This window comes from Spermophilus citellus (assembly GCF_964194105.1).
Source record: "Spermophilus citellus genome assembly, chromosome: 14".
In the NCBI taxonomy this organism is placed as follows: Eukaryota; Metazoa; Chordata; class Mammalia; order Rodentia; family Sciuridae; genus Spermophilus; species Spermophilus citellus.
In genome coordinates, this window is record NC_138194.1 from 79,463,258 (window position 1) to 79,488,293 (window position 25,036).

The following is a 25,036-nucleotide window of genomic DNA, read 5'->3' on the forward strand; positions in this document are numbered from 1 at the left end:
ATTGAAGAAGCCATCAAAAGACTACCAACCAAGAAAAGCCCAGGACCGGATGGGTATACAGCAGAGTTTTACAAAACCTTTAAAGAAGAATTAATACCAATACTTTTCAAGTTATTTCAGGAAATAGAAAAAGAGGGAGCTCTTCCAAATTCATTCTATGAGGCCAACATCACCCTGATTCCGAAACCAGACAAAGACACCTCAAAGAAAGAAAACTACAGACCAATATCTCTAATGAACCTAGATGCAAAAATCCTCAATAAAATTCTGGCGAATCGAATACAAAAACACATCAAAAAAATTGTGCACCATGATCAAGTAGAATTCATCCCTGGGATGCAAGGATGGTTCAACATACGGAAATCAATAAATGTTATTCACCACAACAATAGACTTAAAGATAAGAACCATATGATCATCTCGTTAGATGCAGAGAAAGCATTTGACAAAGTACAGCATCCCTTTATGTTCAAAACATTAGAAAAACTAGGGATAACAGGAACTTATCTTGACATTGTAAAAGCTATCTATGCTAAGCCTCAGGCTAGCATCATTCTGAATGGACAAAAGTTGAAGGCATTCCCTCTAAAATCTGGAACAAGACAGGGATGCCCTCTATCACCACTTCTATTCAATATAGTTCTCAAAACACTGGCCAGAGCAATTAGACAGACGAAAGAAATTAAAGGCATAAAAATAGGAAAAGAAGAAGTTAAATTATCACTATTTCCGGGTGACATGATTCTATACCTAGAAGACCCAAAAGGGTCTACAAAGAAACTACTAGAACTAATAAATGAATTCAACAAAGTGGCAGGATATAAAATCATCACGCATAAATCAAAGGCATTTCTGTACATCAGCGACAAAACTTCTGAAACGGAAATGAGGAAAAACACTCCATTCACAATATCCTCAAAAAAAAAAAAATACTTGGGAATCAACCTAACAAAAGAGGTGAAAGATTTATACAATGAAAACTACAGAACCCTAAAGAGAGAAGTAGAAGAAGATCTTAGAAGTTGAAAAAATATACCCTGTTCATGGATAGACAGAACTAACATCATCAAAATGGCGATATTACCAAAAGTTTTCTATAGGTTTAATGCAATGCCAATCAAAATCCCAATGGCATTTCTTGTAGAAATAGATAAAGCAATCATGAAATTCATATGGAAAAATAAAAGACCCAGAATAGCAAAAGCAATTCTAAACAGGAAGTTTGAATCAGGCGGTATAGCGATACCAGATTTCAAACTATATTACAGAGCAATAGTGACAAAACAGCATGGTACTGGTACCAAAACAGGTGGGTGGACCAATGGTATAGAATAGAGGACACAGAGACTAGTCCACAAAGTTACAACTATCTTATATTTGATAAAGGCGCTAAAAGCATGCAATGGAGGAAGGATAGCATCTTCAACAAATGGTGTTGGGAAAACTGGAAATCCATATGCAACAAAATGAAACTGAATCCCTTTCTCTTGCCATGCACAAAAGTTAACTCAAAATGGATCAAGGAGCTTGATATCAAATCAGAGACTCTGCGTCTGATAGAAGAAAAAGTTGGCTCCGATCTACATATTGTGGGGTCAGGCTCCAAATTCCTTAACAGGACACCCATAGCACAAGAGTTAATAACAAGAATCAACAAATGGGACTTACTTAAACTAAAAAGTTTTTTCTCAGCAAGAGAAACAATAAGAGAGGTAAATAGGGAGCCTACATCCTGGGAACAAATTTTTACTCCTCACACTTCAGATAGAGCCCTAATATCCAGAGTATACAAAGAACTCAAAAAATTAGACAATAAGATAACAAATAACCCAATCAACAAATGGGCCAAGGAGCTGAACAGACACTTCTCAGAGGAGGATATACAATCAGTCAACAAGTACATGAAAAAATGCTCACCATCTCTATCAGTCAGAGAAATGCAAATCAAAACCACCCTAAGATACCATCTCACTCCAGTAAGATTGGCAGCCACTATGAAGTCAAACAACAACAAGTGCTGGCGAGGATGTGGAAAAAAGGGTACACTTGTACATTGTTGGTGGGACTGCAAATTGGTGCGGCCAATTTGGAAAGCAGTTTGGAGATTCCTGCGAAAGATGGGAATGGAACCACCATTTGACCCTGCTATTGCCCTTCTTGGACTATTCCCTGAAGACCTTAAAAGAGCATGCTACAGGGATACTGCCACATCGATGTTCATAGCAGCACAATTCACAATAGCTAGACTGTGGAACCAACCCAGATGCCCTTCAATAGATGAATGGGTAAAAAAATGTGGCATCTATATACAATGGAGTACTATGCAGCAATAAAAAATGACAAAATCATAGAATTTGCAGGGAAATGGATGGCACTAGAGCAGATTATGCTTAGTGAAGCTAGCCAATCCCTAAAAAACAAATACCAAATGTCTTCTTTGATGTAATGAGAGCAACTATGAACAGAGCAGGGAGGAAGAGCAGGAAGAACAGATTAACATTAAACAGAGACATGAGATGGGAGGGAAAGGGAGAGAAAAGGGAAATTGCATGGAAATGAAGGGAGACCCTCATTGCTATACAAAATTACATATAAGAGGTTGTGAGGGGAATGGGAAAATAAACAAGGAGAGAAATGAATTACAGTAGATGGGGTAGAGAGAGAAGATGGGAGGGGAGGGGAGGGGGGATAGTAGGGGATAGAAAAGGTAGCAGAATACAACAATTACTAATAGGGCATTATGTAAAATTGTGGATGTGTAACTGACGTGATTCTGCAATCTGCATTTGGGGTAAAATCGGGGGTTCATAACCCACTTCAATCTAATGTATGAAATATGATATGTCAAGAGCTTTGTAATGTTGTGAACAACCAATAAAAAAATAAAATTAAAAAAATGATCAAAAAAATATAATTGCATGTTCTATTCAAGAAAAGGCTAGCAGTCTGGAGTGACTGTATCACAGGAGTAGTATAATCAACAGGGAGAGAGGTATGGAATGCTAAATAGACACATTTTAAAGAGAAAACAATTTCATTAAACATAATCAGGATCAATATCTATAGTTAAAGAGGGAATTATTTTGTTGGAATGTATTTTTATTTGTTTTATGGAAAACTTTTTAACATTGTAGAGGCAATTAAACTTGAAATGTAAAAGTATTCTCTGTTGGTATTAAGATATTTCCCACAGGAATAGTTCATCATTACCTTTGTAGTTAACCTTGAAGCCAACAGATCCAACACTTTCATCTGTTTGAAGGTGCAGCCACATTTGGCTACTCATGCTCACTATAAGGTCTGGTACAAAGCTTCCAGTCAACCTACAAAAGAGAAACAAAGAAGGGAGAGTTGGGTTATTAGCACAGTTTTCTGCATGCAAATTATGAGATGGATATGTATCTCATTACTTTCTTTGTAGGAAAAAAACTGTCAGATAAATTTACAGGTCTATGTGTTGATGTAACAGAAAAGACAAATTACACAACTTAGTGATCAAGGTTTATCATTAAAAATACCATTTTATATGTTTTACTACTTAGATCTTTAATATCCCTGAGGCAAGATTACTAAATTTTAGACTATCAGAGAATCTTATACTTTCTTTTGAACAAAAAGGAAAAAAAAACTATATATAAAAATCTTCAAGTACTTTTTAGCACCAAGAATGTATCTGATTTTAAATACTAAAGTTTCACAGAGTTTTGTTTTAAAAACTGTGAAAAATATTAAAATACTGTGCAAAAGAAAAATCACAGGCAATATAGTCTAGCCCTTTGCAATACTGATGTGATATAACAGAGATTAAACTTATATTACTTACACTATACCCTAGATAATGGCTACATTATGGTTAAACCATGTCATATATTTTTTTGTAAATAAAATTATTTATATTTAAAGAACATGCTATTAGTTTGAACTAGTATAACTGAATCTAAGGATTAATAAATTTTCATTTACTAATGCATGATTTTGTACCATAAGGAGGGAAATTACTTTTTGTTTCCTGGCATCATTAATGTTGCAGTCACATGTATGAACTGAAGCCAAGGGTCAGAAACAGAATGAAAGCAAATGAGAAAATAAGACATTGGAGGGAAAAGTCTGTGAAGAATAAAAAGGAAAAAAAAATGGTCTCACTTCAGAGTAATTGTACATATCAATTGAGGATTGTAAAGTTTATACTAAAAGGGTAAGTTTGTTAAACATTTGCCTACTAAATTTCCAAAGCCACAAAGAGAGCTTAAAATTGCATCAGGAAAGAAGATATAAAGTTTTCTTTCATAATAATAAAAAAGACATCCTATGACAGTATTAAAAAAAAAATAACTGTCCCCTGGATAATGGCAACACTATAGTTAACCAGTAGAAGGCAGCGTGGATGACCATAACAGCAAAATGCCCCCTTTGGTAAAGCAGCCACCAAAACTGTAAAAATGACTTAAAAAAATAAATAAAACAAAAAACTGTATTAGCTGTATGGCTATATCACAGTGTCTGTTGTTACACAATCTAGGAATTTAACAGAAAGGAATTAAAGTATGATTTAATTTTGGGATTATACATGATATAGAGGAATATTAAAAGATATCAAGATCCTATAAGAGGTTATGAAATCTTAGATTATATTAAGTTTGCCTGTCAAAAAATTTAAAATTGTCATAATTAAAAACCCACATCTATAGGCACATTTTTTATTGCTATATATACACATGATCTTTGAAACAGTTTAATTAAACTTTGTGGCACATGCATTTTTAGTGTAGCCCTGGAATTTTGATGAGTTATAGGTACTGGTCTTAGGAGTTACAGTAAAGAGACAGATGCAGTTTCATGAGCAAGAATGAGAACTAAAGCTCAGAGGCCTGACAGAGAGTTATACTCATTATACAATGGGTATAAGAGCTTAAGTCTATAAAATGTACATCAGCTACATTATAGTGAACATGCCAACAATCTATTTCATAGTGAATTGTAAAAGTTGTTTTTCTGAGATAAATTAATTACTGCTGTTTACTACATTTTCTCATGACATACTCAATTCTGAATAATTTCTACAGCATGAAATCTCCAGAATAAGATTTTGTCAGTTCAGAAAGAACAATAAACCTATGTGGTCTAAATAGCTCCTTTGTAACTTATTATCCTATCGACTCTGATTCTACCTGGTTACCTATTCATTGTTGGTGAAAAAGTATATTAAATTAAAAATAAGCAATTAAAATAAAAATTTCCCCTGCTATCAAAAAAGTAAATATAAACTCAACCTACTCCTCTTTAACATTTACTTTAGAAAACTGGAAATTATAAGTTCTCAGTTTCTTTCAAATATATGTAAATATTTTAAAAATTAAATGAGACTCTTTCCAATTTTGCATCAAAAGAATTTCTTTCTTGGAGGACTTGGAGCCATTTCTTCGAAAGATGAATGTCAAGGAGGATGATACCCTGCCCAGTGTTTGTGGAGTTTAAGCTGAGGCACATTGCTCCATGAGTTAATTTCCTGGCTATCATAAAAAAAGGAATTTTATTTTCCCTTTTTATAAAGACAAATAACATATATGTGTAATGTATTATATCTGTCTGGCTTTATAAAAGAATAAGAATTATCTGTCTGTTTTGCAATCTCCTTAGCCGATTCTGTATGATGCACACCACAGTCTGGTTTAGTCCTTGTTCAATAGAAAAGCTGTTTCTACACTCATTTGTATATTTTGTGGAAAGGATTCATTTCCTTGGTAGGTGAGTTTGTTTTTAATTATATTTTCTTAACACTGGGTATATCATTTAAAACCCTGCTCTTTGTACGAACTCTCAATGATTAATTCTTCTTGGAATCCTTGCAAAGGCCTTGATTTGGACAAATGGTAGGATCCACTTGCATTGGACAACTTTATATTCAAACTCCAGCCACTATCAGAGTCTTAGGTCATTTTCATAAGATTCACAAATGATTCATCGAATGATTTTAATGTGTTTTTAATACCCTTTTTTGGGAAATTATTCTATGTGAATTAAAAAAAAAACACTTAAATTCCCCAAAGCCAAATGCTGATATTAAAAAAATGCTGATATAAGGAGGCTGATTCATAGTGGGATAGGGAGAGGAAGCATGGGAGGAATAGACAAACTCTAGATAGGGAAGAGGGGTTGGAGGTGAAGGGAGGGGGCATGGGGTTAGAAATGTTGGTGGAATGTGATGGACATTATTATTCAAAGAATATGTATGAAAACACGAATTGGTGTGAATATATTTTGTATACAACCAGAGATATGAAAAATTGCGCTCTATATGTGTAATAAGAATTGTAAAGCATTCTGATGTCATATATAAATAAAAAAAGAAAAAAATTAAGAAAGAAAAAAACCACGTCTTTATTACACATTTATTTACAGGCTTAGTAACCTCAGTGTGCATTATTCAAAATGTATTGTAATGTTCCTAGTTTGTCACTTCCCACTAGAGTAAAAGAGTAAAATACCTAAATAAATGAACTCAGAAATCTTCCTCCTGCATGAAATAAAAGATGGAATCTATTAAATTTATGTTAGGCTCTATACCTGATTTCCCTTATAAACAGTAAAGTATATAGTGGCATCCATTAGAGATAAAAACTACAGTACTACATTCCAACAGTTTTTTGGTATCATACACATATGTAACTTTCATTTTAAATGAAAATGCATTTAATATTCTCTCTTCTAGCACAATGCTATCAAATATTACACATATATTTATTTGGAAGTATATACAATTCACTAAGAATGATGATGGCTTGAAAAATAGTTTTAAAATAATAAAACAACAATCTTGAAACATCACTATATATTATTTCAGAAGGTAGGTCAACATCCTATAAGAAAAATACTTTATATAGTTTCAAAAGTCCAAATATTTAAAGAACAATAGCATGAAAAAACATATAAATGTTAGAAATTTATGTAACTAGTTAATAATTGTAGCTTTAATTTCATTTATAAACATGGGGCTCAGAAGTTCTAATTACTAATCAATTCAATGGCATAAATTACTTCAAAGGCATAATAAATGTATTTTTTATAGTTCTTATTACATCTACATATGGATTTGTATATAAAGATATGTTTATAGAAAATTGAATTTGGTGACTAAGATTGCAGCACATATATCTTTGTATTAATATATGGATATTTTATTGTTGATATTTGGCACTCTAACAATTAACTGATTATAATATTTAGTATTTGTGGGAGGAAATTCAGCTTATTTGGGTAGTATTCCTATATTTTGTCCTAATTTATTATTTTGTAACCAAATTTTAAATGCTTAATACAGTAAATATATTCCTGAGTAAGAAGGAAAGAAAATAAAGTATTTTAAAATTTATTTTAGTCAATCCAATTCAAGTAACAACAAATACACAATATATAAAACAAACGAAAGCAAAACAGAAGCAAATTGTTTTTTTTCCAGTGATAATCAGTGTTTTCACAATAGACAGATGTAGCAACAATCACAGTGAATAAAGAAGACCCACAAGGAATAAACTATCTTCTATTATTAATAACTGATAGCTGATAATCACAAAGTCACAGAGACTATTTTCATGCTGTAGCCTAAAGTCATTCTGAGTTCCAAAAGTATGTATTTATTATTGCACAGTGACAGATAATTTGAAAGACTACATGTCCAATCTTGTCCACGTGATAAAAATTATTGCTGCTCTCACTTTGATCATTTTCCATGATGTAGTATGAAATGCTATGGTAGATCGACAAGCTCTAAGGCTCATGGCATCTTCATGCTAATGACTGCAAGATTTCCTTTTTGCTGAGTCTACACAGGTATGTCTTGGTACAGAAAAAAGTTCCCTCTATGATTATAATTCATGTTAACACCTAACAATGTTAACACCTAACAATGTTAACACAAATCTCTGTGTTAGATATTTGGGGCAATATAAGATAGGTAGAAGTGGGTCACATAATGAATATGTGTGTATTGAACAGTATGATGCATGTGTGCATGCACATGTATATGTACAGCAGAAAGAGAAAGTAGGGATTTGTAGAAGAGATATTGTTTTGTTGTTTTCAATAACTCTTGCATAATGGATGAAGTATCTTTTTGACCAGCCAATTCTTCAATTCTTTTTTTACTGTGGATATCAATCTTTAAAAATATATCTTTGTTGCTAAATCTAGAATATTTTTTCATTTGCTCATGGTGTTTTATGGCATTCAGTAAAGTCAAGAGCAAAGCTGGAAAGATGAAATTCCCTGGATGTAGGGGAGTTTGTTCAAAGCAAATATCATGTACCTAGAATGATAACAAAATGAGTAGAGATTTTGAAATAATGAATTGTTGAGTAATTAGAAAAAGATAATGTCTTGTCAAAGATCTAAGAACAATAATAGTAATAGTAAATACTTATCTATTATAAGCCCAATGAAAATAGAACTTTTTTCATTTTGAAAATAGTTCATTATTCATTAAAATATTATTAAAATAAAAATATTTGTTATAAAATTTATGTTAACTCAGAAATATGCATATTTAAGAGAAAAGAAAGAGTTTCCAGGGAAGAATAATGATAGTTAATTCTAACATGTTTCTGAGAATGAGATTTTATAATGTCACAATTGTTCCTGAAGAATGTATAAAGAAACACATTCATATAATCAGACCAAAATTTTTCACCATCAATTCAAACATAATGTTATCCAACATTACTGCACACTCACAATATTTCTAGAGGTATCCTAAGAACAGAAGACAATTTTTAATCTTTTATTTCACTAGTTTTCACTTCATTAATGTTTACAGTGCTACCATGAACCTGATAGTAAAACATGCGGAAAAAAAAAAAGGCATGATAGAATGTATCTAAACCTTCCTAGTCTGCTGCTATACAAATGAGAAGGGTGCATTAATAAACAAATTTCTTCCCTCCATGTTGGTGAAATAAGGGTTGAAAGTGACCTCAATGTCAGTAATATACCATCATCACTCTTAGATCTATAAATTACATTCATTTCCTCTATTGAATGAATTTATATGTAAGTATGAAAATGAACATGGAAAACAATTTGTGAAAATGTTGAAGTGTTTTGATAGCCTTAAAAGGTAATAATGTGATTGTTCAAATCCATTACCAGAATTACTATCAGATAACCACATGCATATTCTGATTTCTACGGACCGTTGTCATCACACTGCCATAGAATTGCTAGAAATGAAAAATGCTATTTAAAACTGGGGGAAAATTCTCCAAGTAACTCCATCCAAATAAAAATGAAACAAAGAGCAAAGAGAGAGAAAGTATACAAATGGGCCATAGATATTTCACAACAAATAACAGAAAAAACAAGTGTTCAAACTGCAAGTTTAAATTTGTATTATTTTAGGAATTTTCATTTGATAAAACAATATAGAGAATTTAGTAATAGAGGTGATGTGCAATTACAGTATTTTCTCTATTGTAAAATAATTCCATTGCTCATAACTTGGTCATAATTATTTCTTTGTACTTAATGAAAAATTATTATTTAGGATGTATTTAAGAAAATGTTTCATATTTTCTTCTTTAGAGAAAGTATATCACCTATTACACATGTTATAACTTTATGAACTACTTTCCATGGAATAGAATAAATCACTTATTTTACTTTTTAGAGCCTAAGTATTTAAAGAAATGGAATTGCTTAATTCAATACTGGGTCTGAATAGAATAAGCTTTATGTTTCATCAGGTTAAATATGTATCAAAGTGGTGCACCCTATGTTACTGATGCTATAAAAATGCATTTCTACTTTTTCTTTTTAAATGTTTTTTAGTTGTAGATGGCCACAAGACCTTTATTTTAATTATTTATTTTTATGTGGTGCCAAGGATGTAATCCGGTGCCTCACACTTGCCAGGCACATTAAGACAGGGACTAATTGAATTGCTTAGTACTGCACTTTTGTTTATTTTTAAGAGATTGGGTCTTGCTATATTTCCCTGGCTGTTCTCAAATTCTCAGACTAAAGCAATCTTTATTCTTCAACCTCACAAGTAGTCGGGACAACCAGCACATGATACCACGCCTGGCTTAAATCCATTTTTTAAAAAATGTTTTTGGTGCCCCAAATTAGTTCTAGCACATGGACCAAACCTATGAGTACACAAAAAGAATCCACAGATGAGTAAAAAGATTGCTAAATAAATATGTTTAGATGGAGACTATTGTTTCCTGTTATAAAAGCATTACTTAGAATAAATTTCCTTCAATTATAGTTTTAAATAAGTTCATTAAAATTTATCAAGTTCTTAAACATCTTAAAATATGGGCTGTTTCCCTGATTCTTTCCCTGTAGTGTGCCTTGCTCTGACTTTTCTCTAGCCCCGCTCTTGTCAGGAATATACCTTCCTGATGAGACTCTACATCTCTCACACCACTCTCTTACAAAATCCTATACTAGTTTACAGACCTTAGTGTCTGTAATTTGGAGTAAAACTTTAAAAAACTGAAATTGGGAGTAAAACTTTAAAACTTCTAGAGCAATTTGATAGAGTAATTTTGGTCTCAGGAAATTCATAATAAAAAAATTAACAGAAAAAAAATAATAGAACCATATTTATCTGTTTTTATTTCATTTAACATAAAAAATAACAACTATATTTATCTGTTTTTATTTAATTTTTCTTCATATTACTATTTATCAGTTCAAGAGAAATTGGGGATCAAACCAAATCTATTTTACTTTTTGTTTGTGGAGCACTATTGTAAAATACTTAGATATCTTGAATCCCAGAATTTCCTGCTTCTTGGACTTGCATGGGCCTCTTTTCCAGTTTCCTATTGACAGCCCCAGAACATACAACCTATGTGTGCCCCTACATCCAAGGCATGGTCTTTATAGCTGGTGTGGGCATTTTTAATGTGCAGGCTGAGATGTCCCCATTTATTTCATCTATGAAAGATGAAGCTGAGGTTGAGGAATGAGCTTGGCCAGTTGCAGACTGGGGGCCAGACTTCCCAATGCCTCTATATGCCCAAAAGGAAGGCTGTTATAAAAGTGATTTGTCAAGGTAGGAGGATGGAACTTATTGCATTTAATAGTTTTTAGCTTGATATAGAAATCGCAATATGTAGACATGTAAGTTTCCATATGAATTCTAGCTCTAGGCCTTGCAAGTGTCCTGGGTGGGCCTATCGTTGAGAAAGCTAAACTGATTAAGAAATATGCTTCAGGTTCACTAAAATTTACATCAGCTTCTTTGGTGGATACAAATCCAGTAAGTTCTCATATCACAGAGTCTTAGAGTTCAAAGTAACTTTTGATCTAATTCAAAGTCTGTAAAATCTGTTGGCTAGTCAGCTTGCTTCTATTTGAACACCTCTAGAATATAGACACTAGCAAAGTTCTGCTGTAGTAATCCTTACTCAAGGAAAAAATATATTTTCAGAAAAGTTAAATTTTGTTTCTGACGGGAAAAAAAAAAAAACAAGTTTCTGAGGGAGAAAAGCAAGGGAAACATGTTCCTTGGTTGTAGACGGAAGAATGCAGGACAAAATTTGGAATCATATAGATTTTTCACAATTATTTTGATTTCTCAGAATGAAAGAAATATAACAAGTGACAAAGTACATATGCTGCACAAACTGACAATATGAAAGTGGTAATATGAGAATAGGAAAAATATAAGACCGTTTCCTTTCCTAAAAGCAGCAGAAGAAACAAGTTCCAACTCTAAGCTTTTTCTACTTGACTGCTCAATTGGGATATGAGTGCTTCATTTTTTTATATATATATATATATATATATATATATATAATATATATATATATTATATATATATACACACACACACATATATATGTATATATATACAAAATTATATACATAATTGTATATATATTAAATATTAATATGTATAATTACAATAAGGTTTGGATCTAAATAGACTTATCTGTATATGTTACTTTCATACTCATGAATATTTAAATGATACATTATTTCTTCTTTCTCTTTCCCAGCTCTCTCACACTTTCCCTAATATATATATATATATATATAGAGAGAGAGAGAGAGAGAGCTTCCTATATATATATATTATATATATATATATAATATATATATATATATATATGTGTGTGTGTGTGTGTGTGTGTGCGCGTGTGTATTCCTTCATTGATTTTATATTGACTAAATAACCTTAGCCTCATCTTCTTTTTCTTCAAAAAATCATTTGTAGGCCTATTTCTTTTATTTAATTATGACATGCATCTTGCTTCATCTGCTACTTGATCTCATTCATTTGATATGAGATTCTTAAAATTCAACCCACTCCTGTTCTCCAATATGAAAGAAAATACAGACATCTTCTGTACTTGATATTGAGAACTTTCAGGATGACAAAACCACAAATAAAATATTTAGTAGATTTTTTGAAGCAATTGAGGTCAACTAAGAATAGGTTCAAAACTCTCTAAGAAGTAGGTATGAAGAAAGTAAAAGACTGTGGTGTGTTTATACAGAGGTTCTTTTGATTAAGGAAGAATGTAGTTCTTAGATAATGAACAGCTATATTTAAAATATATAGGGATTTTCCTTTATGTAAAACTTACATAGTAAAGACTATTGCACTAATTTTGAGTTCTGTACAAATATTAATATGTATAATTACAATAAGGTTTGGATCAAAATAGACTTATCTGTATATGTTACTTTCATAGTCATGAATATTTAAATATGATAGATTATTTCTTCTTTCTGTTTCCTAGCTCTCCCATACTTTCCCTAAGGGGCCAATTTAAATCTATTGAATGAATAGTCTAAAAGGTAATGGTCACAGAATGAAGCTTTAATTTTTAATTGTCTCCTGGAGATGCAGTACTCATTGGAAGAATGTGATGGTGTCAGCAAAGATATTTGGTACTTGGTATTCAAATAAGAATTAATATTCATTCTATGTCATTAATACAATAATTGGTTCTAAAAAAAAGAATACCAACTGACACATCAGAATTCACACTTGTCTTTATAACTTTTCTTACATTGGAATAGGATAATATGAATGGCTCAAACACATTATCATTTATGTATTTTTTTTAAGATACAAGATTGTTAAAGATGACTCCTTAATCCCAATAAATGTATGTTATTATTTTTTGCCAGTTCTAGTGGTTGAATATTTAAAGTAATTCTGATATCCTTCTTACTAGAATTCTGTAAAGATGTATGACTTTATAATATTTATACCTTCAATTATATGATATTTAGCTCAAAGATTTTTTTGTCAAAGGTTATGGCTAAGGAGTACATAGAATCTATATTGTGGGCTGTTAATTATACAAGAAGATATCTAATACTTAATCCAATGCTGAAACACTTTATTTTATATTAGATATGTGAATCTTGAGAAATACTATTTTTAGTTAATTGACTAGACAGCCTGCCTCTTCCTGTTCATATTTTAAAGAATCTACATTTGAATTCCAGACCATTATCTTAAGTAGAAAAAGGGAAACATGTCCCATTTTATATGCATTTTAAAATCTCATATTTAAAGTACACATGGTGGACTCTAGAAACATCTAGAAAAAGATCTTTCAAATGTTTGATGATCAGTAACCAAATTTGGTGCACATTATTAATTCCAACAAACTTCAACTTTTTAAAAAATTTTTAAATTTATTTGTTCTAATTAGTTATACATGACAGTAGACTGCATTTTGACACAACATACATAAATGGAGTATAACTTTTCATTCTTTAGTTTGTACATGATGTAGGGTTACACAGTAATCATAGGGTAATAATGTCTGACTTAATTCTATTATCATTTCTACTTTCATACCCCCTCCTTTCCCTTCATTCCCCTCTGTCTAATGCAAAGTACCTCTATTCTCCCCCTCCACATACACACTTATTAGGAATTAGCATCTGCATATTAGAGAAAACATTTGGCCTTTGGTTCTTTGGCTTATTTTGCTTAGAATAATATTCTCCAGTTTCATCCATTTATCAGCAAATGCCATAATTTCATTATTTTTTAAGGCTGAGTAATATCCCATTTATTTACACACACACACACACACATATATATATATATATATATATATATATATATATATATATATATATATATATCACAGTTTGTTTATCCATTCATCTGTTTGAGGGCACCTAGGTTGATTCCATAGTTTAGCTATTGTGAATTGAATTGCTATAAATGTTGACATGGCTGCATCACTGTAGTATGTTGATTTTAAGTCCTTTAGGTAACTGAGGATTGGGATAATTGTGTCAAATAGTAGTTTCATTCCAGGTTTTCTGAGGAATCTTCTTACTGCTCTCCATAGTGCTTGCACCAATTTGCAGGCCCACCAGCAATGTATGAGTGTACTTCTCCCCCACATATTTGCCAACATTTATTATTTCTTGTATTCTTGATAATTGCCATTCTTACTCAAGTGAAATGGAATCTCAGTGTAGTTTTGATTTATATTTCTCTAATTGCTAGAGATGTTGAGCATTTTTTCATATATTTGTTGAATGGCTGTATTTCTTCTGTGAGTTGTCTGTTCACTTCCTTAGCCTATTTATTGATTGGGTTATTTGTTTCTTTTGATGTTAAGTGTTTTGAGTTCTTTATATATCCTGGAGATTAATGTGAGGTGTGTGGGCTCTTTCTTCACATCATTGATTGTTTCATTTGCTTTTTAGTTTGATTCCATCCTGTTTATTGATTCTTGATTTTAATTCTTGTGCTTTAGGAGTCTTATTAAGGAAATCATTTCCTAAGGCAACAAGGTGGAGATTTGGGTCCACTTTTTCCTCTATTAGGTTCAGGGTCTCTGTTCTAGTGTCCAAGTCCTTGACACACTTTAAGTTGATTTTTGTGCAGTGTGAGAGATAAGGGTTTAATTTTATTTTGCTACATATGGATTTCCAGTTTTCCCAGCACCATTTATTGAGAAGGCTATATTTTCTCCAATGTATGTTTTCGGTGACTCTGTATACTGTGAGATAACTGTAATTATTTGGGTTTGTCTTTGTGTCTTCTATTCTATACCATTGGTCTATCTAACTGTTCTGGTACCAATACTATGCTGTTTTTGTTACTATTGCTCTGTAGTATAATTTAAGGTCTGGTATTGTGATGCCTCGTGCTTCACTCTTCTTGCTAAGGATTACTGTGGCTATTCTGGGTCTCTTATTTTTCAAAATGAACTTCATGATTACTTTTTCTATTTTTATGAAATATGCCATTGGGATTTCATAAATCTATATTAACACTTTTGGTAATATGGCCATTCTGACAATGTTAATTCTGCCTATCCAAGAGCATTGGTGATCTTTCCATCTACTAAGGTCTTCTTCTGTTTCTTTCTTTAGTGTTTTGTAGTTTTCATTGTAGATATTTTTCACCTCTTTTGTTAGATTGATTCCAACAGTTTTTCAGGCTACTGTTAATGGGGTAGTTAAATAGAGCTTCATATTTGGAAAACAAATTTATGCATAAAGCAATCTAAATATTGTGTTGTATCAGGTGTCACATGCTGGCTTTAAGCCCAACCAGGGAATACAAAGAATCCTAGGTCAAAATGATAGTCTCTATGGAGAACCTATGCCTTCTAAGAGGGAAGAACATAATTTCAGAATTTTTTCCATGTGAATATCTTGGCCTAGTCTTAACAGTTTGTCAAAAGCAACTACAGATTCAAATTTTTATACAAAACTTTCAGTTTTTTTAAGCATTAAACTGACAAACAAAGCTAAAACCATTTAGACTGATCAGAAGTAGATCTATGGCTGATAATTTCTAATAGAGCTGCATTTAGCACAATGGAATCTAAGTAATCAGTTACAACACCACAAAGAGATATAGGAAGAACTGTAGATAATTTCTGGGAGGTATCAGCCCAATATGGCCACATCAGGCTTAACATAATAATAAAATGCTAATCATCATTGGGAAGAAAGGTGTTAAAAGTGAAGTTAAAAAAAGTTCGGTCACAGATTTGAACATATGGAACAAGCAAATAGTGGTTATTTTGTCTATCACACCTTAGCATAGAATGAAATTCTAGTAGGCCAGAAAAAGGCAACAACCAAATTACCTAGATCAATGATATCCATGTTACAGAGGAAGGGAAAAGGTTGAAGTTGAGGTCTAAAGGCAAGAAGAGTAGGGTTTTTTGGTTTTGTTTCTCTGGAAGACAAGAATTCAAAGGTAATAATATTGGGGACTATAATAATCTATATGTAATCATTGAACCTTTGGTTTTTATATAGGATTCTGGAACAATCGTAATTCACATCTTCTTTTAAAATTAAAAAGGGAAGAAAATGAAAGGGGAAAAAGGGAATAAAGAAAATTTGCTTACCTTCAGTCATTATATAATAAATATATACATAATAAGGGTATAAAAAACCTATATAAGTAGTTCTCAAACTTTGGCATACATATGAATTATCTAATGAGTGCATCAAAATATGTATATTTAGGGTCTACATCCCAGAGATAATGATTGAGTAAGAATAGTTCAGTGGTCTCGAAATCTGCATTTCTAAAAGTGCCCTAGATTATTGTAAATCATTAGTGATGCAAGGAGATTCTCCTTTGAGAAACATCAGGTTAGATAAGAAAAATACCCTGTCAAACATTGAATCGACTGGCACCTTGATGTTGGATTTCCCAGTCTCTAGTATAGAGAAATAAATTAGAAATAAATTTTTATTGCTTATAAGCCATCAATTTAATGACTGCTCTTACAGCATACCAAACGGGCTAAGAAGATAAAGTGCCTCGATCTTCACTGAAGATGAAATAACAGATCATGTGTACACTGGTGATTATAACTAGACACTGTGCTTCTTGTTTGTGGTAGTGGAAAGGATCAATGTAAAAAGCAATTTGAGAGAGATTAGGGCTGTGGCTCAGCGGTAGAGCACTTGCCTTGCATATGTGAAGCACTGGGTTCAATCCTCAGCACCACATTAAAATAAATAAACAAAATAAAAGTGTTGTGTCCATTTACAAATATATATATATATATATATAAACTTTCAAAAAATAATTTGAAACTATAATCTGATAAATACCTGATGGGTTAAGGTAAAAATTAAATATTGAGAACTTACACTTGAAGTACTGTCCTGGGGTCTCCAACTTCGCCTCCATCACCAATTGTCAAGGTATCATAGCCAATCTCCAGATCAAATTCTTCAAAATTTATCTGTATAACCTAGCAACAAATAGAAATGCCTTGAACATAATGTATTATATAATGTAAACAGGAAAGAAAGGAATAACAAAAAATATTCAAAATATATGTCCGGATATATACAAATTTCACAGAATGGTAGCAAATCATGTCAGAGTATTCCTAAAGTCCAATCTTCATATTTCATGGCTTTTACTTGCTATATTAAAACTTCTTTACTAAGTTTTCAATGAAATGGCATGGATTTCTGTTCATGGAATACTCTTATTTGAAGCATCTGAAGCATGATTAATACAAATCTACTTTGAAAAGACTTTATAAAAAGTACATGTAGGTGGGGAATGGTTTTCTACACATTTGCATATAATTTTATAAAGTTAACATGGAAAAACAATGTGCTATTTCCATTAAGTAGTAAAGCTTAAAATATGTTAGAGCTAAAAATGAATCTTGATGTTTACATTTAATGGTATCAGGTTTATTTTTGTGTATTCTTTAGTAACAAAATCCCTCAAATATATTAAAATGTACTGGTAAAACTGGAAGCACATACTTTCAGAGAAACATTATACCATAATATATAATTTAAAATTAGTTTTTATTGAAATATATTCATGTATTTGTACAAAGTTTATACATATATGAAAAAATCAAATTTAATTACATTGCATTTATTAAGTACTATAATATAAAGAATAAGGTAATTAAGTATCAGTAGAGAAATTATATAAATACATCACACCTTAAGCAAACAATAAATTATAATTAATTATTATTCGCAATTTGATAAAATATATGTCTGAAGTTAACAACATTACTAGAGAATAAATAAAAAATCTCTTTTTAGAATAAGGTAATTAAGTATCAGTAGAGAAATTATATAAATACATCACACCTTAAGCAAACAATAAATTATAATTAATTATTATTCGCAATTTGATAAAATATATGTCTGAAGTTAACAACATTACTAGAGAATAAATAAAAAATCTCTTTAGTAGTATTCATAACTATTTCTTTGTTATGTGAATTATTGAAAGATTTTATGAGCTGTATTTTTAAACAGGAATAAAAATACAAGCTTTGAGGGTGCCTATTTCTTGTTTTTAAAATATTTTTATATTAGCATTGACTAAAGCAATTTCTTTAATATAAATAACATATATGAAAAAACTAAATTATGCATTTTATGTGGTAATAATTTGTGTATTGTTTCTTCATTCTACTTAGAGTTGACTATAGATACTTTTAATTAATAATTGTCTGTCAATAGAGACATAAGTTCCCCACCCCTTGCATTCATAAGCTACATGAATACAAGCAATATTATAACTTTTCTTGTTCAATTTTCAAGTGTATCTTGGTGATATACTTGCTAAAGGTAATAATACAGCTAAAAATCATTTTACAACCCTGTGCCATATGATTTTCCAAAATTGGTTTACCAATTCATATATTCAAAATTGTAACATTAGATATATTTATTTCTACCAATCTTATGGGCACAAAAATCACCTTCTTTGCATTTTTCATTACTAATTGAGTTGTCTATCTTTTAATTGTGTTAATTTGTCATTTATGTTTTCTGTGACATGGTCATTTGTATTGTGGCAGTTGTTTTTATGTTTGTGTGCTGGTTATTGATTGCAAGAACTGCTTATATCCCAACATTTTTCCTATTACCACAGTCATTGAAAAGAATATTACTAAGACACAATGGGGTGAACAGATGAGGCTACTATAAGTTTAATTTGTTTGCTCAGGAACTGCCTAACCACACAGATCTAAGACCAGTCTCTTTGTGTTCCCTTTGACTCACATTACAACATTTGGTGTGGCTTATTAGTTGAGATAAGTTTTGTATATTCTGAAAACTAAACCTTTACATTAAATGTGTTACAGTAGCTTTTTCAATTTTTTATAATTCCCCCTCTCACTTTTTAATTTGATCATTTAATAAAAAGAAATTATTAATTTTACCAAAGAAGAATCTACTAATCCACTATTTTATGAGTAGCAATTTTGCATTGCCTATGGCCCAAAGTTGAAAAGATATTTTCTTTAAAACTTTACTCTTTTGGGAATTGACTTTAAAAGAAATTACAAAGGAAGTGTATGGTAGACGGATTACTAAAATGTCCCCTAAAATTCTAGTCCCCTGTGTAATGACCTATATAAGTCCCTCCCTTTGAATGTGGGCAGGGCCTATGAATATGATGGGACATTTAATCTTATGATTAGGCAACATTATACCGAAAAGGTGAAGGGATGTTATAGATGTAATTAAGTGCTTCAATCAGTTGACTTTCAGTTAATCAAAAGGGAAATTATCCTGGGAAGACCTGACTAATTCTGGGAAGGCTTTTAAAAGAAGGTCTGAAAGTGAGAAGCAAAATAAATTTAAAAAGGCACCCTCTTTTTGGTGGTGAAATGCATATTGCCACGTTATGGAGAGGCAAAAGTAGCAAGGATGGTGAGAGGCCTTCAGAATCTGAATTAGTCTTCAATCATAGTACTGAATACTGCAATTCAAGATGTGAGCTTAAAAGAGGTCCCAGGTCTCAAATGAAACCATAGCTCTAGTTGACAACATGATTTCACCTTGGTAAGACCTTCAGAAGAAGTTCCAGCTAACCTGTGGTTGGTCTTCCTTCCTGTGGAAACTGTGAGATAATAAATTTATGTGGTTACAAACTGATAATTTTTGAGCATTTATTATGTAATGGTAGAAAACTAGCATAGTATCCCTTTCATATTTTACCTCCAATATGAACAAAAAATTTTTCATTGAATAAGTAGTCCATCTTTCCCCAGGGATCTGTGTGTCAAACTCTAGCATAAACAAGATTCTATATATGATCACAGTGGTTTTAAACTGTAGATTTTGTTCTCTTCTTTAATGTGTATGTCCTTGAACTACCACAAATTGGGTTAATATTCTCAGTATAAAGGAATATTTTACCAATCATATAAGTCCTTCACTCAGACCATTATCTTTTTCTTGGGCACTATTTTTACTAATTTTGGACCACTTCTATCTTATACATCATTTTGTACAATTCTTCAAAAATTACTTGGGACTTTTGATTGAAATTTCAATGCATTTATAGATTGATTTGGTGATAATTGACATTTTTATAGTATTAAATCATCCAATAGATAAGCCTGGTTTATTTCTTTAGATCTATAAATATCTCTTAATAAAGTTTTGTTTTTTCTATGTTATTCTTTGAAAAACTTTTTTTCACTATTTTAAGTATCATATATTTTAATATTTTCAACTTATTTTCTTGTTAGAAACAAAATTTATTTTTGTATACTGATCTCATATCTAAGGAATTGAACAAAACTTAAAGCGTTCATGAATATTTTTAGTTTTCTTAGATAACAAGTATATTTTCAGTAAATAACAAGTTAGACTCTTCATAACTAACCTTATGCTTTATTTTCTTTATTCTAACTATTTGGATATCTGGTGTATTGTTTACTGGAATATGGTGATAGCTGACCTCACTAACCACTTATCATATAAAAGAGAATTCTTCTAATGTTTAACCAATAAGAATAATATTGAAGTAGATATACTTTATAAAGCTAAGAAAGTTTTATTCTCTGTTTCTTTTTATTAGTTTAGTATCAAAATTTTATTAGTATAATCAAATAAGTTGACAAGTATACACATTAAGTTGTTTGGAAGATCTGTACATTTGAGAATACATTCCTGAAAGCTAAAGAGAGCTATCTTATAAAAGCATCCAGGCCTTTTTTGAGGGAATGAGGGTTGACTGTTTAATATATTTTATAATTAGAGAACTAATCGGGCTGTTTTTTTTTTCTGAGTTAATTTAAGTTAGTTTTATTTTTCTAGAAATATTACAATGCCATGCAAGTTTTCAAATTCATTGTTATAAAAGTTACTTATTTTTCTATAGGTTCTTATCAGTTATACATGACCTACTCAATTTTAATTCCAGGATGGTCTGCAATTTTTTCCTGTTTTTCAGTTCTAATAGCATTAATATATATTTTCTTTATTTTTAAAATTTAGGTAAATAGATAATAAAATTTGTAATTTTAACCATTTGAACGGCACATTTCAGTGGCATTAATTACATTTACAATGTTTTAAAACTATCTCTAACACCTATTTCCAAAAGTTTTTCAGCAGACCAAACCCAGACTCTTTCACCATTAAACAGTAACTCTCCGTTTCTTGCTCTCGTAGCATGTGGTGACTTTTAAACTACTTTCTGAATTTTCTTATTCTAGATACTTTAAATACATGGAATCATGCCATGTTTGTCTTTATATCTAGTTTATTTCACTTAACATGAAGTCTTCAAGGTTCATTCATATTGTGGCATGTACCAGAAGTTTACTTATTTTTATGGCTAAATAATAGTTCACTGTATTTACACTAGAGTCCCTGGCTAGGAGAGTAGGCTGCCATCATCAAGATTGTAGACTCGTCTTGAAGTAGATGGCCTATAGAAGGTCAAATGACACAAAAACTTTTCCACTATTTGTATGTGTTTTGTTGTTGTTGTTGTTGTTATTCAGCATTTGGTTAGTTGTTGCAAACCTTGGACTACTTTTTAGAGTGTGAGAAAGTTGATTCTAACAGTTGTGGTTAGTATTTTAATGTTTCATTATAGAAACTAGGTGCTGCTTATTCTGTCATCGTGTGTCATCAGCACTACAGTATTTTTTAAATATTAAATCTCACCAAAAAATTATTCATCTAATCTTTCCTAAGATTTTGTATTATTGATTCTTGGTATAGTATTGCTGGTGGGTGTGCTGTTATGCATATAAGGATGCATGCTTAAATAATTAATTTTCTGATTCTATTTTTTTCAGATTAAAACTTTAAAATCATCAATATTTCTCTGATACCATTTTGGAGCATTCACAATTTTTGGTATATAGATTATCCTATTTCTATATTATTTCTAAGCATTCTTGAATTTCCTTTATCATTTCTTCTTTGACAAATGAAATGCTTAAAAAGTCCTAATTATGTTTTAAAAATGAAAACGTACAATCTTCATTTACTTGTTAGCTTCCAATTAAATTTCACTGTGTCAGAAAACAAGTTAAGGTAATGATAATTCTTAGAATTTTTTGAGATATTTTTATTAGTACAGTGTGCCTCCTTCTGTTTCTATTTTTGTTTTTTATTTATTTTTTAAATTTATATATGACAGCAGAATGCATTACAATTCATATCATACATTTAGAGCACAAACTTTTCATATCTCTGGTTGCATACAAAGTATATTCACACCAATTCATGTCTTCATACATGTAAGTAAAAAGGGAAATGTAGAGGGAGCTCATAAAAACTGAAGGGAAATCAGTAGAATAGAAGAAAAGGAACAGGAGGATTAAGGAGAAAAGAGACAGGAAAAACAATGGGGAATGTTACTGACCAAATTATATTGTTAGATTTGTGCATGTATAAATATGTTAGGAAAAAACCCACCATTATATATAAACATAATGCACCAATAAAAAAATGTGGAAAAATACTTCAAGGAAATAGGCAAATAATAAAAGACAAAAATAAAAAATAAAGTCCATTATTTGATAGGCTTTTATAGCACTTTTGTCCCAGTGATTTTTAAAAAAAATATTTATTTTTTTAGTTGTATATAATACCTTTATTTTGTTTATTTATTTTTATGTGGTGCTGAGGATAGAACACAGGGCCTAGCACATGCTAGGCGAGCGCTCTATCACTGAGCCACAACCCCCGCCCAGTGATAAATTTATACATAAAATGTCTTTCAAGACTTGTTTCTGTACTTATTAACATTTTTATGATTATTTTGTAGTAACTGTAGAACATTGTTACATTGGAGTTCATGTTTACTTCCCTCCTTCCCTCCATCCCTCGTTTGCTTCCTTCCTTCCTTCATGTCCTCCTTTCTTTCTTCCCTCCTTTTTTATTTGAGAAGCAGCCATGAAAGTAAGTTTTTTTAGTGTGAATCTATTAGTGATAAGTATTTTTATTTTTTGGTCTAATCTGAAAACATCTTTCTTTTACTCATAGTTCTTCTGATTAGTGTTAATTATATAATTTTAGGTTAGTAATTATTTTTTTCCACATATTCTACAGACACTGTTCACTTGACTATTAGTGTTACTATTGTAATTCTCACTCTTACACAAATTATAATTGTTTGTAATTTCCTTTTGGCTTCTTAAAGATTTTCTCTTTGTTGCTTATTATTCATTAGGGAATGCTTAGGTGCACATTTATTCTGCTGGTATGAATCATCATTTCTATGCTTCTGAACTCAAGAATTATCATTTCTATGCTTCTGAACTCAAGTCATTAATTATAAAAACCTCTTCAAATTAGTTTCCCTTCTACATTGTTTCACTTTTTTTCTCTCTAGAAATATGTATTGATATAAATTAGATCTCTTTATCTCATCTTCTATGTCATTTAGCTCATCTTTCCTGTTTCCATTTTCTTATTTCCTATCTTCTAGTTACATAATTTCTTGGGATCTACCTTTGGTTCATTAATTCTTCATTAGCACACTTCTTGATTATTTAAATTTCAAATATATTATTTCAAAAAAGTACTATTTTATTTTTTTAAACTGTGAATATACATTTTTATAATCTTTTGCTCTTAATCAATTTTTAAGATTTTATTTTTAACTTTTAAACCTTTCAAATGTAGGTACTATTTTTCTTTTTAAAATTCATTTATCTTTAATTATACACATTTTTGATATACAACATGATAGCTTGAAGGAAATTAACATATTCATCACTTCACATTTATCTTTTATTTTTCCCCTTGAGGTTTAAGAGGACCTATGATCTAATTTTGTAGCAAATTTACAGTATACAATAAAGCATTACTAATGATATTCCTTAATTTTTAATGAGTTAATATTACTGAGTCATCAAAAACTTTGACCTCTCCTGTTTCCTCTATTCCTCCCTCTCATTCTACTAACTACGTTCTAACCTCTCTTCATACATATTTGATTTTTTAAGATTCCACATATAAGAGAGATCATGTAGTATTTTTCTTTCCATTTGTTCCTTTTTTCACTTATCAAAATATGAGGAACTCGAACAACTCAGTGGCCAAAATAAACAAATAAATAACCCAATCAAAAAATGGGCAAATTACTTGAATAGACATTTCTTCAAAGAAGGCATAACAATGGCCAACAGGTATATGAAAAAGTGATCAACGTCACTAACCATCAGTGAAGTGGAAATCAAAACCACAGTGAGTGAGACATCACTTCACACTTATTAGGTGGGCTACTATAAAAGAGACAATATATTGGAGTGCAGAGAAAGTAAATCTTGTACACTGTTGGTGGAAATGTACATTGGTGTCTCAAAGAAAACAACATGGATGTTTCTAAAGAAATTTAAACTAAAACCCTGAATAGAATGCCAATATGATCCCCAAGGATGTAGCTATACATGCCTAAAATAAATGAAATAACCACCTGAAAAAGATATCTATACTCCCATGTTCACTGCACATTATTCACCATAACCAAGATATGGACTCACTTTATTCAAAGACATTTCACATTAGATCCACAAGTGAATTGCTATTAAAATTAAGAGAATGTCTCATTTCATGTGGCTAAAAATTCTAATAGTCTAGAAGGTACATATCAAGTGTCTAATAAATGACTGACTGCTTTATTGTGAGTGCTATGCCAAACTCTTGATATCCATTATTATATAATCATGTCCTAGAGAATTTGGACACCGATTTAATGGTACATTTTATTTTTCCTGTATTGTAACTGAGACTCATGCCTGCATGCATGTAACAATAAGAA

At 31.0% G+C, this 25,036-nt stretch overlaps 1 protein-coding gene across 3 annotated transcripts in view; it reads right to left on the bottom strand.

Annotated features, from left to right (window-relative positions):
* Window positions 1–25,036, bottom strand: part of CSMD3 (CUB and Sushi multiple domains 3) — a gene marked incomplete at both ends in the record, with an annotated part of 1,157,568 nt that overhangs the window by 559,677 nt on the left and 572,855 nt on the right. For all 3 annotated transcript variants that reach the window (XM_081266797.1, XM_081266796.1, XM_081266795.1), the window contains 2 exons: window positions 3,211–3,323; window positions 17,119–17,222. In XM_081266797.1, the coding sequence (XP_081122923.1) occupies window positions 3,211–3,323; window positions 17,119–17,222 (217 nt within the window). The remainder of the gene's footprint in view (window positions 1–3,210; window positions 3,324–17,118; window positions 17,223–25,036) is intronic.